Source organism: Macaca nemestrina, chromosome 10, assembly GCF_043159975.1.
Source record: "Macaca nemestrina isolate mMacNem1 chromosome 10, mMacNem.hap1, whole genome shotgun sequence".
Lineage (NCBI taxonomy): Eukaryota > Metazoa > Chordata > Mammalia > Primates > Cercopithecidae > Macaca > Macaca nemestrina.
This window is the reverse complement of record NC_092134.1, coordinates 131039040-131052846: the sequence shown is the minus strand read 5'-3', so window position 1 is coordinate 131052846 and position 13807 is coordinate 131039040. Positions and strand designations below refer to the sequence as shown.

Below are 13807 nucleotides of genomic sequence, written 5' to 3'. Positions count from 1 at the left end.
TGGCAGTCAGTTTAAGGTTACTCCCTTGTTCCCTGAACATTGCTGTTATCCTGTTATTTTTTCAAGGTGCCCAGATTTCATATTGTTCAAACACACATGCTCTACAAACAATTTGTGCAGTTAACGCAATCATCACAGGTTCCTGAGGCGAGGTTCATCCTCCTCAGCTTACAATGATGACAGGATTAAGAGATTAAAGTAAAGACAGGCATAGGAAACCACAAGGGTATTGATTGGGGAAGTGATAAGTGTCCATGAAATCGTCACAATTTATGTTCAAAGATTGCAGTAAAGACACGTGTAAGAAATTATAAAAGTGTTAATTTGGGGAACTAATAAATGTCCATGAAATCTTCACAATTTATGTTCTTCTGCTGCAGCTTCAGCCGGTCCCTCTGTTCAGGGTCTCTGACTTCCCACAACATATATGTATTCTGATATGAGTGCAAATCCCGGGTCTGAGGATGTGATCCTTCATCTTATTCAAGTAATGCCACACTCAAAGCAATTGCACTGATTTATAATCCTAAGAGCAGTGTATGAAAATTCCCACTGCTTCATATGCTTTCTAAAATTAGTTAAATAATTTTTGCACTTTCATATTTATATAAAATATAATTAAACTTGGCTGGGCATGGTGGCTCACACCTGTAGCCCTAGCACTTTGGGAAGCCAAGGTGGGTGGATAACCTCAGGTAAGGAGTTCGAGGCCAGCCTGGCCAACATGGTGAAACCCCATCTCTACTAAAAATACAAAAATTAGCCAGGTGTGGTGACGCACACCTGTTATCCCAGCTATTCAGGAGGCTGAGGCAGGAGAATCAAGTGAACCCAGGGGCGGAGGTTGCAGTGAGCCGAGATGACACCACTGCACTCCAACCTTGACCACAAAGCAAGACTCTGTCTCAAAAATAAATAAAATCAAATATTATTAAACTTAACATTTTATAAACCTTTTTCTATTATAATTCAGAATGTATCTTTAGTTGAAAAATTATATTACTCTTTTAATTCTATGACTATAATTTCATGCACATTTATTAGGGATTGATTATATATTTCATATATTTATCTGTTCATATTCCATTATTGGTTTTTATAATTTTTTTCTTGAAGTTTCAAATTCTTTTTTGTTATGAGCAAGTGTAATTACACTGGAGATATTTCCTTTAATCAATCATTATGTCAAATGACTTTGAGAAAATATGATTAGTTAATGGCATATTGTAGTGGAAATTTCAGGATTGTTTAACAACTCCTAAAAGGAAACAAAGAAAAAATATTAAAATGCAAAAACAGTCTGTAAGTTTAATTATAGCAGTCCATGGTAAAACACAAATTCCATTACCAGTATGGAAAACATGATTGGTAGTAAACATACCATGTCTGAATTCTTTTTAAGGTAGGCCTAATTTCACTGGACAAGATTCCCTTTAAGGTTCTTACCTTAAACTCTATGTGCACCTGATTTCTGAATGTGCAGTAACACTCTTGTTCTTTTTAAATTCTCTGACCAATGTCAAACAGAAAAGCACCAGGGCATGCTAATGAATGAATTCAATGCTATCTTTGTGGAAAACTTGATAATTTCTAAAACAGCTCAAATTAACTTCTACTCAAACACTATGTCCAGGCTATAAGATCAAATTTTTCATACCGATGTTGAAGTGAAAAATGAGTCATCACTCACTAGCATGCAAATAAACACATATTCTGTTTCATAGTTTTGCAGTATTTTTCCTTTTTTAACTTCTCCATAATTTGTGTTCGGCAATGTCAGTTGTTAGGGAAATTTTGAAAACCAACACATAGATCCTACATTGGATATCTAAACTGTTAAAAAGAGTTTTGTTGTAACTGGAATCATGACCACTGTGGATTTATTTTTTAAATGTCAGATTTATGTAAACAGAATCCAAAGTTTTCTTGTCAAAAGAATCCAAGGTTTTCTTGGGAAGTGCAAAAAGACCAATACCCTTTAAAATCTGCTTGCTGCTAATATGTTTGTATAAGTTTATTGTTAACAAGCTCATTAACACAAACACACACATGCATACATGCCCCTCATGGATGGGAGGAATTATTGTCCTGTAATTTCCAAAATGGAAAATCAATTTCAGGCAAGTCATCCAGGTTGAAATAGCCCTATTTTCCCATTCACCCTTTTCAGTCAATTGCTTAAACTTTTGAATAAGTTATTCTCTCATGCTTAAGCTTTTGAATGCTTAAGCTTTTGAATAAGTTATTCTCTCGAGTCTAGTAATATTTAAATATGAATTGTTTAATTAAAATATTCAGCAATTTTTAAAATACTCCTTGGGCCCTAAAAAAAAAAAACATGTATTTTCCATTGAAGACTCTAGACTTCCCTCGGTATGAATATTCACTTTTATTTTTCTCTGTTTAATTTCTTTTAATTACTCTATTAAGAAGAATAGATGTTAGTATTGGTCTCCAATCTTGTATTTTATTTCTTTTTCAGGTTTTATAGTATAATTGTTTCCAAGAGATCTCGGAGTCAGACTGCCAAGAGAGGAAACCAGTTTTTCTGCTTCATATAGTGATGATTCTGAGATTCCATTTTACAACTACTCTCTGCATCAGTATGATCACCAAAAAACGCAGATGATAATGACATTTTCTTTGTGAGGAGTTAGTATAGCATTTGTATAACTGCTTTCCATTTTACCTGTCTGGGACTGGAAGAAACAAAGATGGCTAGTTACTGATTTGATCCTGTATTACTAGATATTTAGAAGATGCCAGTGAAAACTTCCATTTATTTTTTTCTTCTTTTCTTTTCTTTTCTTTCTTTTTTTTTTCCTGAGACAAGCTCTTGATCTCTCACCCAAGCTGGAGTGCAGTGGCACAATCATACCTCACTGTAGTCTTGAACTCCTGGACACAAGTGATACTCTTGCTCTCCTGCCTCAACTTTCCAAGTAACTGGAACTACAGGCATGCACCACCAAGCCTGCTAATTTTTAAATTTTTTGTGAATACAGGGTTTCCCTATGTTACCTAGTCTAGTATCGAACTCTTGGGCTCAAGTGTCCTCTCAAAGTGCTGGGATTACAGGTATGAGCATCAGTGGCTGGTCAAGAACTTCCATTTTTGAGTAGAATATAGCAAGTTCAAGAAGCGAAGATATCCTTCTGCAATAACTACGATAAGAGAAAGAAAAGGCCAAAAATATTTTTTAAATTCATCAGAGAGTTGTATAAGCAACCAAGACCAGCTGAACTGAAATCCAGCATGAGAGCTTTCATAGATGAAGAGTCGATTTATATGTTCAGTGCAATCCCTATCAAATTCCAGCAGGCAGTTTTTTTTTTTTTTTTTTTGGATAAAATGAAAAACTAGTCCTACAATATATCTGGAAATACCAAGTTATCAGATGACCAAAATAAATTTTAAAAAATAACAAAGTTGGCCGGGTGGCTCACAGCTGTAATCTCGGCACCCTGGGAGGCCAAGGTGGGTGGATCACAAGGTCAGGAGATGGAGACCATCCTGGCTAACACGGTGAAACCCCGTCTCTATTAAAAATACAAAAAATTAGCTGGATGTGGTGGCGGGCGCCTGTAGTCCCAGCTACTCTGGAGGCTGAGGCAGGAGAATGATGTGAACCTGGGAGGCGGAGCTTGCAGTGAGCCAGATCCCACCACTGCACTCCAGTCTGGGCGACAGAGTGAGACTCTGTCTCAAATAAAATAAAATAAAATAAAATAAAAATAAAGTTGCAGAATTACAATTTCTGATTTCAAAGCTTATTACAAAGCTGCAATTATCAGGATGGTGTGGTGTTGGCATTACAGTAGACAAAAAGAACATAAAACATAACTGAGAGTCTAGAAATTAACACTGACGTTCATGGTCATTGAGTTCAAAAAGACTACCACTGCAGTTGAATAGGAATTAATAATTTTTTTAACAATTGATAATGAGAAAGTTGAATAATCACATACATAAAAAATGAATTTATATCCTGTTTCATATCATACCAAACCAAAAAAAAACCTCATATTTAATCATAGAGTTACATGTGAAATCTGGGATTAGTAACTGAGATACAAACATATATTAAATGTACCAAATGCAAGTAATAAATGTTATGGGTGCACCCTAGATTTTGTAGTGTTTTTGTTTGTTTGTTTGTTTCTGTTTTTGTTGAGACACAGTCTCACTCTGTGGCCCAGGCTGGGGTGGAGTAGTACACACTTGGCTCACTGCAGCCTCCAACTCCAAGCTCAAGGAATCTCTTGCCTTTAGCCTCCTGAGTAACTGGGACTACAGGCTACAAGCACACACCACCACACCTGACTAATTCTTGTATTTTTGGTAGAAACAGAGTTTGGCCATGTCTCCCAGGCTGGTCTTGAACTCCTGGGCTCGAGCAATCCTCCTGCCTCAGCTTCCCAAGTATTTGGAACTATAGACATGCACCACCACGCCAGCTAAATTTTAATTTTTTGTAGAGATGAAGTTTTGCGAATGGCACTCCGGCTCTCAAGGGATCCTCCCACCTTGGCCTCCCAAAGTACTAGGACTACAGGCAGGAGCCATCACATCCAGCCTGCAGTGGGAATGCTTGAAAGTCAGATGCTACCTAGAGCTTCGGCTCATGTCCATCCTAAGGTAGATGTAATCAGTTTGTAGTTATTACCTCTCCCTGAATGTGTAATTGAAATGGATATCTATGGCAGCTGGCAGGACTCTCATATTCTTCCTCAACTGTAGAGTAAGGGACATTATTATAGCAGGACCCAAGGGAAGCCTCTGCAATTCTCCTCTACTGGCAACACAATGTATAAAATATAACCGCATTCCTTAAGGAATGGAATTGGTCACTGCCATGACAAAACACTTGCAAGTTGCAAGGGATGGTAGTCCTTTCTATAATCCGATTCAGTTAACCTACCAAAACCAGACGGGTTATAGAATGAATGCAGATTACTCTAAACTTAAATCAACACTCACAAATGCTTTCCAGGATGTGCTATCTTCACTGAGCAGAGCAGAGCTTCTGGCACTTTTTACAGGGCTCGTGATTTGGTGAATGGTTCTTAATCTACACCCATTATGAGGAAAAATCAAACAATTTGCCTTGTATTGTAAGAATAATAGCACTGTTTCACTGTTTTAATATCATGGCTATGTCACTTCTGTTCTCTGTTTACATTTTGTAAAAAACATCGTGCTTATTTAATATATTAATAATATTACAGCCCGGGCCCTGTGGCACATGACAGTAATCCCTTCAATTTAGGAGGTCGACACAGGAAGATCACTTCAGCCCAGGAGTTTGAGACCAGCCTGAGTAACATGGTGAAATCCTAACCCTCCAGAAAATACAAACATTAACCAGGTGTGGTGGTGTTCCCCTACAGTCCCAGCTGCTAGCAATGCAGAGGCGGGAGAATCACTTGAGCCCGGAAGGTTGAGGCCATAGTGAGCTCTGATCCTGCCACTGCACTCCAGCCTCAGGGACAGAATGAGACCCTGTCTCAAAATAATAGCAATAATAATAATATATGAGTTGGTACAATAGTCAGGAAGTGGCAAGTTTCTTAAATATAGTGAATGGAAGTAAAACACCAAAATAAAAGAAATAAACCTGAGGAGATTCAGGGACCTACAACATAGGTGATGTTTTAAAGTGTTCATTGTCCCTAGACCACATGTTGAAACAATCTTTTTTTAAAGTAATTGACATGTTGCTCTACGTATATATTTCCCATTACTACAAAAGAGACACAATGTTTCAGGGGGCCATTAGGATGTTGGAGACAACGTATTCTACATTTGAGAATATTGCTCTGACTCATTACAGAAGTTTCCAAAGGCTACTGGTCTCAAGTGGAACCCAGAGCAAAAAAGGACTCTACAGCAGATATAGGCTCTGGTCCAAGCTGCTCTGGCCACTGTGCCAGATGATCCAGCAGGATTCAAAGATGCTAGAAACATACAGAGCGGGTATTACAGGACTCTGTCCATGTCACTAACAAGCCTGTAGGAGAGGGGAGAGCAAATTCCTATGGAATTAGTGCAAGACCATTCCCTCTTCAGCAGAGGAGTATCCTCTGTCTGATAAGCAAAACAGCAAGTGCAGAACATTAATCCAAGCAGAGAGTCCCTCTAAGCACAAGCCCCTATAAGCACAAAACCCTATGCAACTGTGCAAGTCATATGCTCATAAAGTCAGCCATGACTGGAGGGTATGAGGACATCTCAGTGGCACAAGGAGTGGCGGTATTGAACACAGACATGTGCTTTCTTAGATTCCCCTCACTATCTCCTATTCTCCAGGCCAGCACCTTGCCTGATCCAGATCATCCTTCCATTTGGGATTTGAATGAATCACTGCACTGTGGGCATGAGGTCTGACTTTCATAATCTCTACCAAAGGACTGGATGATGTAAGACAGAGCAGCAGAGATGGTAGTTCTGCTTCAGGTAAACCATGGTGAATGGGAAATAGAAGTCAAATGACAGCTGAGCAGATAGATTCTCCCTCCTCTCTCTCTTCCATGGTCTAATGCCGGCGGTGGTTTCCCCTTGTAACCCTTATGGAAAAGTGCGGGAGCCAAGTGCACACATCTGATGACCACCGTGCTGTCTCTCTCACCTCACTGTGAAGTGGCTGCCAGCAGAGTCACACCAGACATCACCACACACTGTTTCATGTTTGTTCCTGTCTCAGTTTCTACATGTCCTTGCCATTTTTTGTCTTGAACTTGACTTCTAAATAAATGTCATCACTTCAATAACAGGTACTACATTTAAAAAAATTTGGTAAAGTAGCTGGTTACTAACTCAATTTTTTGAAATGAAATGCCATTTTTGTTTAAATAACAATCAACTAGAAAATATCATAATACTAATATATAATTGACAATAGAAAAAAATACATATTCAAATAGACCAAAGTTGTTTATATGCTTTTTAAAAATATTGTAATAGGTGCCATCTAATTTTGATGTTCTACCTTGTCTCCAAATCAGACACCTGATACAGCTTTATCAAGACTATATTATTGTGATATTGCCCCTAAAATTGTGGAATAACCAAACTTTTCCTTTGAGGAAGGATTCCGCTTGGATAAGACTGTAACCGTAACCTGAGACCGGAACAGGGGAATTCATGCAACTGCAGATTTTGTGATGCATTTCCTTTTCATTGGTTTACCACATCAACTTATCCATTTTATGCACCAATTTATTTGTTCATTAAAGTATCATTTTTGACCATCTATTCTTGGTGCTGGGTTCTAGTTCCTAGGAGTCAACAGAAAGCAAGACAAACATGATCTCTTTTTTTTACGGTTCTTACATTGTACTGAGGAAGATATATGATTAAAAAATACATAAATCAGGTTTGGGGATGATTTGTCTTAAGGTTTAAATCACATAGCTAAAATTTCATAACACCAAGAATTAATACAGTCAGGTAGAATTTAGCTGTGAAGAAGACTGTACATTTCTTTCTTATATTAGAGCTTCCTATGAATGAATATGTCAACACACATTCATTTCATTATTGACAAGAAAATTACAACGTTAAGGCACATCCCATAATTAATACATAGATTTCATAGATACCATTTTAATATTTACAAAAAGTTTCACTGAATTATTGTCGATAACTTCTATATTAATTTTACATTGATTTGTGTTTTTTTAGAAAAGATCTGATCTAAAAAGATCAGATTTATAATATTCCTTCTAAACTTCAGATAAGAGATCTTTTCTCTTATCTGAAGTTTAGAAGGAATATTATAATGGAAGATAAAGATATAATTAGCAATCAGGCGCTTAGAAGTGCTTTAGAAAAAATACTAAAATAGTTTACATCAGATCTCAACTTCAAAAACAGCTTTTCTTGAATTCAAAAGCTGGATGAAATGATGTTTCTAACTGCATATGGAAACTGATAATAGCAATCAAGATCATGATCATGGTTTTTCATCCCTTTATTGCAGAAGAGATTTTTTTCTAAGCTATTCACATACTTATATGAAATCTAATATTCCTCAGTACTGCTTATGGCAGACATACACGAAATTTACTGTGCATGTGCTTGTCCCACGAATTCTCTTGTGTGCATTGTTTCCTAACAATAATTCTGTTTGCCTTTACTAAACATAAAACAGGAATTCATAATGGAATAGAACCCCGAAGATACATCCTCATTACTGATTTAGAATTGAATGACCTTACCGTCCAATAAGTTAGAGGTTCAAACAGTGAATTCTAAGCACAATATGGCATATTTGTGTCGTTCTAATCACATTAGAAAAGAGCAATATTTTTCCTGGGATAAGCTGTTAGTTCTTAATAATGATAAATAGATAATATAAATTCTACAAATGAAATATAAAGTACATAAATGAAATACACATGACTTCATAATTCTGAGGAATTTTTGTCATATTTTGTATAATTTGATTGTCTGTATGAAAAAACACAAAAAGGTCATGTTATTGTGAATATTCTAAGCTTTCATACACACATAAACACACACACATATATATATGTGTGTGTATATATATTTATATGTGTGTGTGTATATATATATACTTTTTAAGACTAATTTTAGGTCAATGACTTTTCTAGGTATACATTTGGAAATTATTCATACACGTATATTACAGAAAAGTCAATAAGAAATATAAAATGTTTCACACACCACCAGTTTGTTTTCTGCTAGAAGACACACAATGCCCCTCTTGTCAATCTATGGAGATTGAAGCTTCTGTCCTTTCATGCAGTACCTCACGTTCCACAAAACTGAAAGAAGAGTCTGCTTTAGCTTCTTGTTTCCCCAAATCAGTATGAATGCGTGAGCTGAAGGATAGCTGAATCTAATAGCTTTGCAGAACATGAAGATAGCTTTGTTTTCCACCCTTCCCAAACTCCAACTTGATATCATTATGGACAGAAAGTAAATGGCACATAACGACAAGGAGATGACAGTTTGCAAAGCTTTTATGTGGACCTTGGTGCTGGGATCTTGAGAGCCTTTGTCACGGAGCTGCATCTTCTTGAGATGTTTACACAGAGAACAGATTAACAGCAGAAAAGATATTAGGGTCAGAATGAAGGGTACTAAGTTTGCTAGTATGGTTACAGTCGTATTTGAAAGGTACATTGCACTCCTCAATTTGCTCTTCCAAGTCATGTTTCCTTCATATTCTTTTGTCTGTATAATCTCATTCATGTTTACCACAAAAAGATGACAAACCAAAAATAGCAAAGGCCCCAACAGTATCACCAGAACGACACTCTTAACTCTCCTCTTTAAGTGAAGAAATATAAGGTTGGAGAAATTGGCAATCTTGAGTAAGTAAAATATGCTTAGGCTAGTAGCAAGCCAGTTGCTGAAATGGTTGATTACTGCCCAGAGATTATAAACAATAGTTCTTACTTCTACACTATAAAAAGCTGGATTCAAAACAGTTGAATACCAATTTAATAATAATATCCAGAGCAAACCAACTCTGGAGACTGCCAGAGCAGTGAGAATTTGGTCAACAAAGGAGATCTTTTGTCTCTTGACCCACTCAATGGAATTTACCAATGCTATGAAACCATTAGCAAAATTTCCAATAACAAATGTAAACACTACTAGAATGGAAAAAATGATGGGTAAAAAAGTTATCATGTCTGAACAGAGAAAAAGAAATTTTTAAAATGCTGGTGGTGTGTCCAGAGTTGGATCCTGCATGTGGGTTCGTGGTCTCGCTGACTTCAATGACGGAGACACACACCTTCACAGTGAGTGTTACAGCTCTTAAAGATGGCACGGACCCAAAGAGTGAGCAGAAGCAAGGTTTCTTGTGAAGAGTGAAAAGACAAAGCTTCCACAGAGCAGGAGGTGACCCAGACAGCTGTTATTCCCTTATTTGTCCCCTCCCATTTTCCTTTTTTGTCCTATCAGGGTGCTCTTTCTTCAATCTTCCCTGCGATTGGCTACTTTTAGGATCCTTCTGATTGGTGCATTTTACAGAGCACTGATTGGTGCATTTTACAGAGCACTGATTGGAGCATTTTACAATCCTCTTGCTAGCTACAGAAAAATTCTTCAAGTCCCCACTCCATCCAGGAAGTCTAGCTGGCTTCACTTCTCAATGTAATATAACTGTGTGATTGCTTGAATATCCTGACCTTAAATACCATATGCACCTGATTTTTTAGTGTGCTGTGACATCCTTTTTACTTTTAATTGTTGTGACAAGTGTCACAATTTCCAAGCCAGAAATCACCATGGCATGTTAATTGATGAGTTCAATGATTTCTTTATGGAAAACATTCTTATTTTCAAACTCAAATTAATTCATTCATTCACTGTCTGTTCTTGTTTTAGGCTGGAATTATTCATACTGAAGATGACATGAAACCTGAATTCTCATTTGCTAGTATGCAAACAAGGACATATTCTCTTTCAGTGTTTGCAATTTTTCCTTGTGTAACCTCTCCATCATTTGTCATTAGCGACTTCAGTTGTTAGGGAAGTTTTGTAACGCAATACATACATCATATAGTAAATGTCTAAATTCTTAAAGGGAGCTTGGTCATATCTAAGATCATCACCTATACGGACATTTTTCAATGACATATTTAAATATACAGAATCCAAACTGCTTTTGTCAAAAGCGTCTAAGATTTTCTTGAGAACCACAGGCAGTCCAATAATCCATAAGATCTACTAGCTGCTAATACTTTTGTATAACTTTGTTACTCACAAGATCATAAATATGCACACAAATACAAACATGGGCACACCACTTATGAACGGAACAATTTATTTTCTTGTAATTTCCAAATTAAAAAATGCATTTCCAAGAGGTTTCCAGATGAAATTAGTCCTATTTTTCCCACTGAGGGTTTTCAGCTCATTAATAATATTTATTTTTCATACATATCTCCAATTCTTAGGATTTGGTAAAGTTTCTCTCAAGTCTAATGTTTAAATATTTATTATAATCTTAAATATTTAGCAATTTTATAAAAATTCCTGAGTACCAGGCCATTTGATATATAATCTTGCAGTATCCTCCCATCATAGGAAGACTGACTACCTTTCCCCTGAACTTGGAGTTCAATCATTTAACTTGCTTTGATGAACAGAAAATTAATACTCTTTGCATAGAGATTTGAGATGGCTTCCATACTGGGGATTCTTCCTCTTTCCATTTACCATGAGAATATCGCCTGGCTAATACACTGTTTCCAGAAGGAGAATGAGAAATTAATGACGTCAGATTGCTGCCACCTGATCCAGACTAACTAGGCAAAACTCTAACGTCCTCCAAGATGCAGAATTTGGCCCATCTGAAATCACCACAGTCACCAGCCAAACCCAGCTTAGAAAAATGAAATCCAGGCCCAGTGTGGGTGAGGCCGAGCAGACAAATTATGAGGTCAAGAGACGGAGACCATCCTGGCCAACAGGGTGAAACCCCATATCTACTAAGAATACAAAAATTAGCCAGGAATGGTGGCGTGTGCCTGTAGTCCCAGCTACTCAGGAGGCTGAGGCAGGAGAATGGCATGAACTTGGGAGGCGGAAGTTGCAGTGAACTGAGATTGTGCCACTGCACTCCAGTCTGGCCGACAGAGCAAGACTCTGTCTCAGGAAAAAAAAAAAAAAAAAAAAAAAATCCAACAACGTGTGAGATATAAATATCTAATGTAGTTTTGGAGGATTTTCTCCTGGCACAAAAATATAATTGATAAAAGAACTCTGCTAAACCAAGTGTGGGAAATATGTACAAGCTTGTTTTGTCAGGAATTCTAGAGCCAAAAGAAAAAATAGATTATCCACTTCACAGGCAAAGATTTGTTCCTGTGAAGTGGATAATTAAGGCTAGAAGAAAGCCTTTGGAAAGATCTGGGGTTGGAGGATAACATCTAAAATTTGCTCCTGTTGCAACCAAATGAGAAAGTTCCCATTTCCACTATCTTAGAGTTGTATAAGAATGTATGCAAATAGTTGATATTTCCCCTCAGTCTGTAATGAGATCAGTAATAATAATTTCTATGAGACATTTCTTCTAATTACAAATTTGTATATTAAAGTTATAATGCACAATTAGAAATGAACCAATACAAAAATGGGAAATACCACGATGTATCATAAGCACTCAAGTAACTGTGATGCAGGGCAAGACAAGGAACACTGAAAACAGCGTTTGTCCACCTCCATGCCAGTTTCCAAGTCCCTAAACATTTCTTTGTATCTCCGGAGATAAGCAATATCCATAATTTATAATGATCGTTTCCTTGATTTTCCTTATACTTTACCAATTAGGTATGCAACCCTAAACTGCATAGCTTGGTCTGGCCTGCTTTGAACTGTGTGAAGGTGCAATCCTACATATTCTTGTTTGTGGCTTCTTGAACTCAACATTATGTTTCTGAAATTTAGTCATATAGTTGCAAGTACATGTGATTTTTTTTTCACTTCTCTATGTTGTTCCGTTGTATGGATTTACTGTAATGATTCATCCAACCTTAATATATATTTGGCCAGCTTCTTTTTTGAATAGTTATAGACAATTCTACTAGAATATTCTTTCATATATCATTGATACAATTCCTTTGTATATATACCTATGAGTAGAATTATATTGTCATTGTTCAAAATTTCCTCATAGACACAGAAAGTTCAAAAAATAATTTAACTAATCTTACTCCTGTCACCTTTACCTCCATTCTAGTTTTGCCATTTTCATATGTCTTATCAATTATATAATTACCCCAACAAGACATTATTATTTTTTACAGTAAACATTCATTTAGAATTATGCACATATTTGTCACTTTCATTAATTTGTATTCCTTCTTGCATATTCAACTTAATATTTTCAATAAGACCCTTTATTGACCAGGCAGGGTGGCTCACACCCATAATCCCAACATTTTGTAAGGCTGGGGTAGGAGAACCCCGGAGTTTGAGACCAGCCTGAGCAACACAGCAAAACGGCCTCTACAATAAATGAAAAAGCTAGCCAGGCATAGCTAAGCTACTCACAAGGCTGAGGTGGGAGGATGGTTTGAGCTCAGGAGTTCCAGACTGCAGTAAGCCATGATCCTACCACTGAACTCCAGCCTGGACAACAGAGTGAAACTCCAACTCTACAAACAAAAATAATAACAATAACAATTTTTCTTTTGTCTGAAAAAATATATTTTAAGTTTCTGTTTATCAAGATCTATCCCACTTTTGAAATACACTGAAGACATGATTCCTTTGAACTCTATCTTTATTTTTGTCCGTTAAGAATTAGGTTGTCATTTAGACAGTTATTCTCTTTAACATAACCTATCTTTTCCTCTAGTTACTTTTCAGATTTTCTATTGGTCTTTGATGTCCTGTCGTTTTATTTTAATTTGATTCTAGTTATCTTGTCTGAAGTTTGATGGTTTCTAAAAATATATGAACTGATACATTTTATCACTTTTGGAAAAATCTCCACATTGCTTCTGCCCAACTTTCTTCCAGAACTGCAGAAGCATGTTAGCTGTTCTAGCTGTAGCTTCAATGTCTCTGACCCTCTAGCCTTATATTTTCTATCTCTTAGTATCTTTATGCTTCATTCTGGGTAGTTATCTTCCAGTTCACTAATACTTTCTTATGTTTAACTAGTTGTTAACTCTGTCTATTGGATTCTGAATATTGATTACTCTTTTTATCTTACTGTTTTAGGGGTAGAAATGAACTTTTATTCTCCTTATTTCTCCATTTTTTAATGGAGAAACTAAACAAAGTATTTATAACACCAAGTTCTTAAAAAATAGTTTTT

The 13807-nt window shown here is 36.5% G+C and overlaps 1 protein-coding gene across 1 annotated transcript; it reads right to left on the bottom strand.

Annotated features, from left to right (window-relative positions):
* Positions 1 to 8736: 8736 nt before the first annotated feature.
* On the bottom strand, positions 8737 to 9663 carry LOC105465911 (taste receptor type 2 member 43). The gene has a single exon (XM_011714560.2). The coding sequence runs from the start codon at positions 9661 to 9663 to the stop codon at positions 8737 to 8739; it is 927 nt and encodes a 308-aa protein (XP_011712862.2).
* Positions 9664 to 13807: the final 4144 nt, after the last annotated feature.

What these genes read in the sequence shown, in the direction of transcription:
- LOC105465911 (XM_011714560.2), bottom strand. Translation starts at nt 9,663, where the DNA reads ATGATAACTTTTTTACCCATCATTTTTTCCATTCTAGTAGTGTTTACA.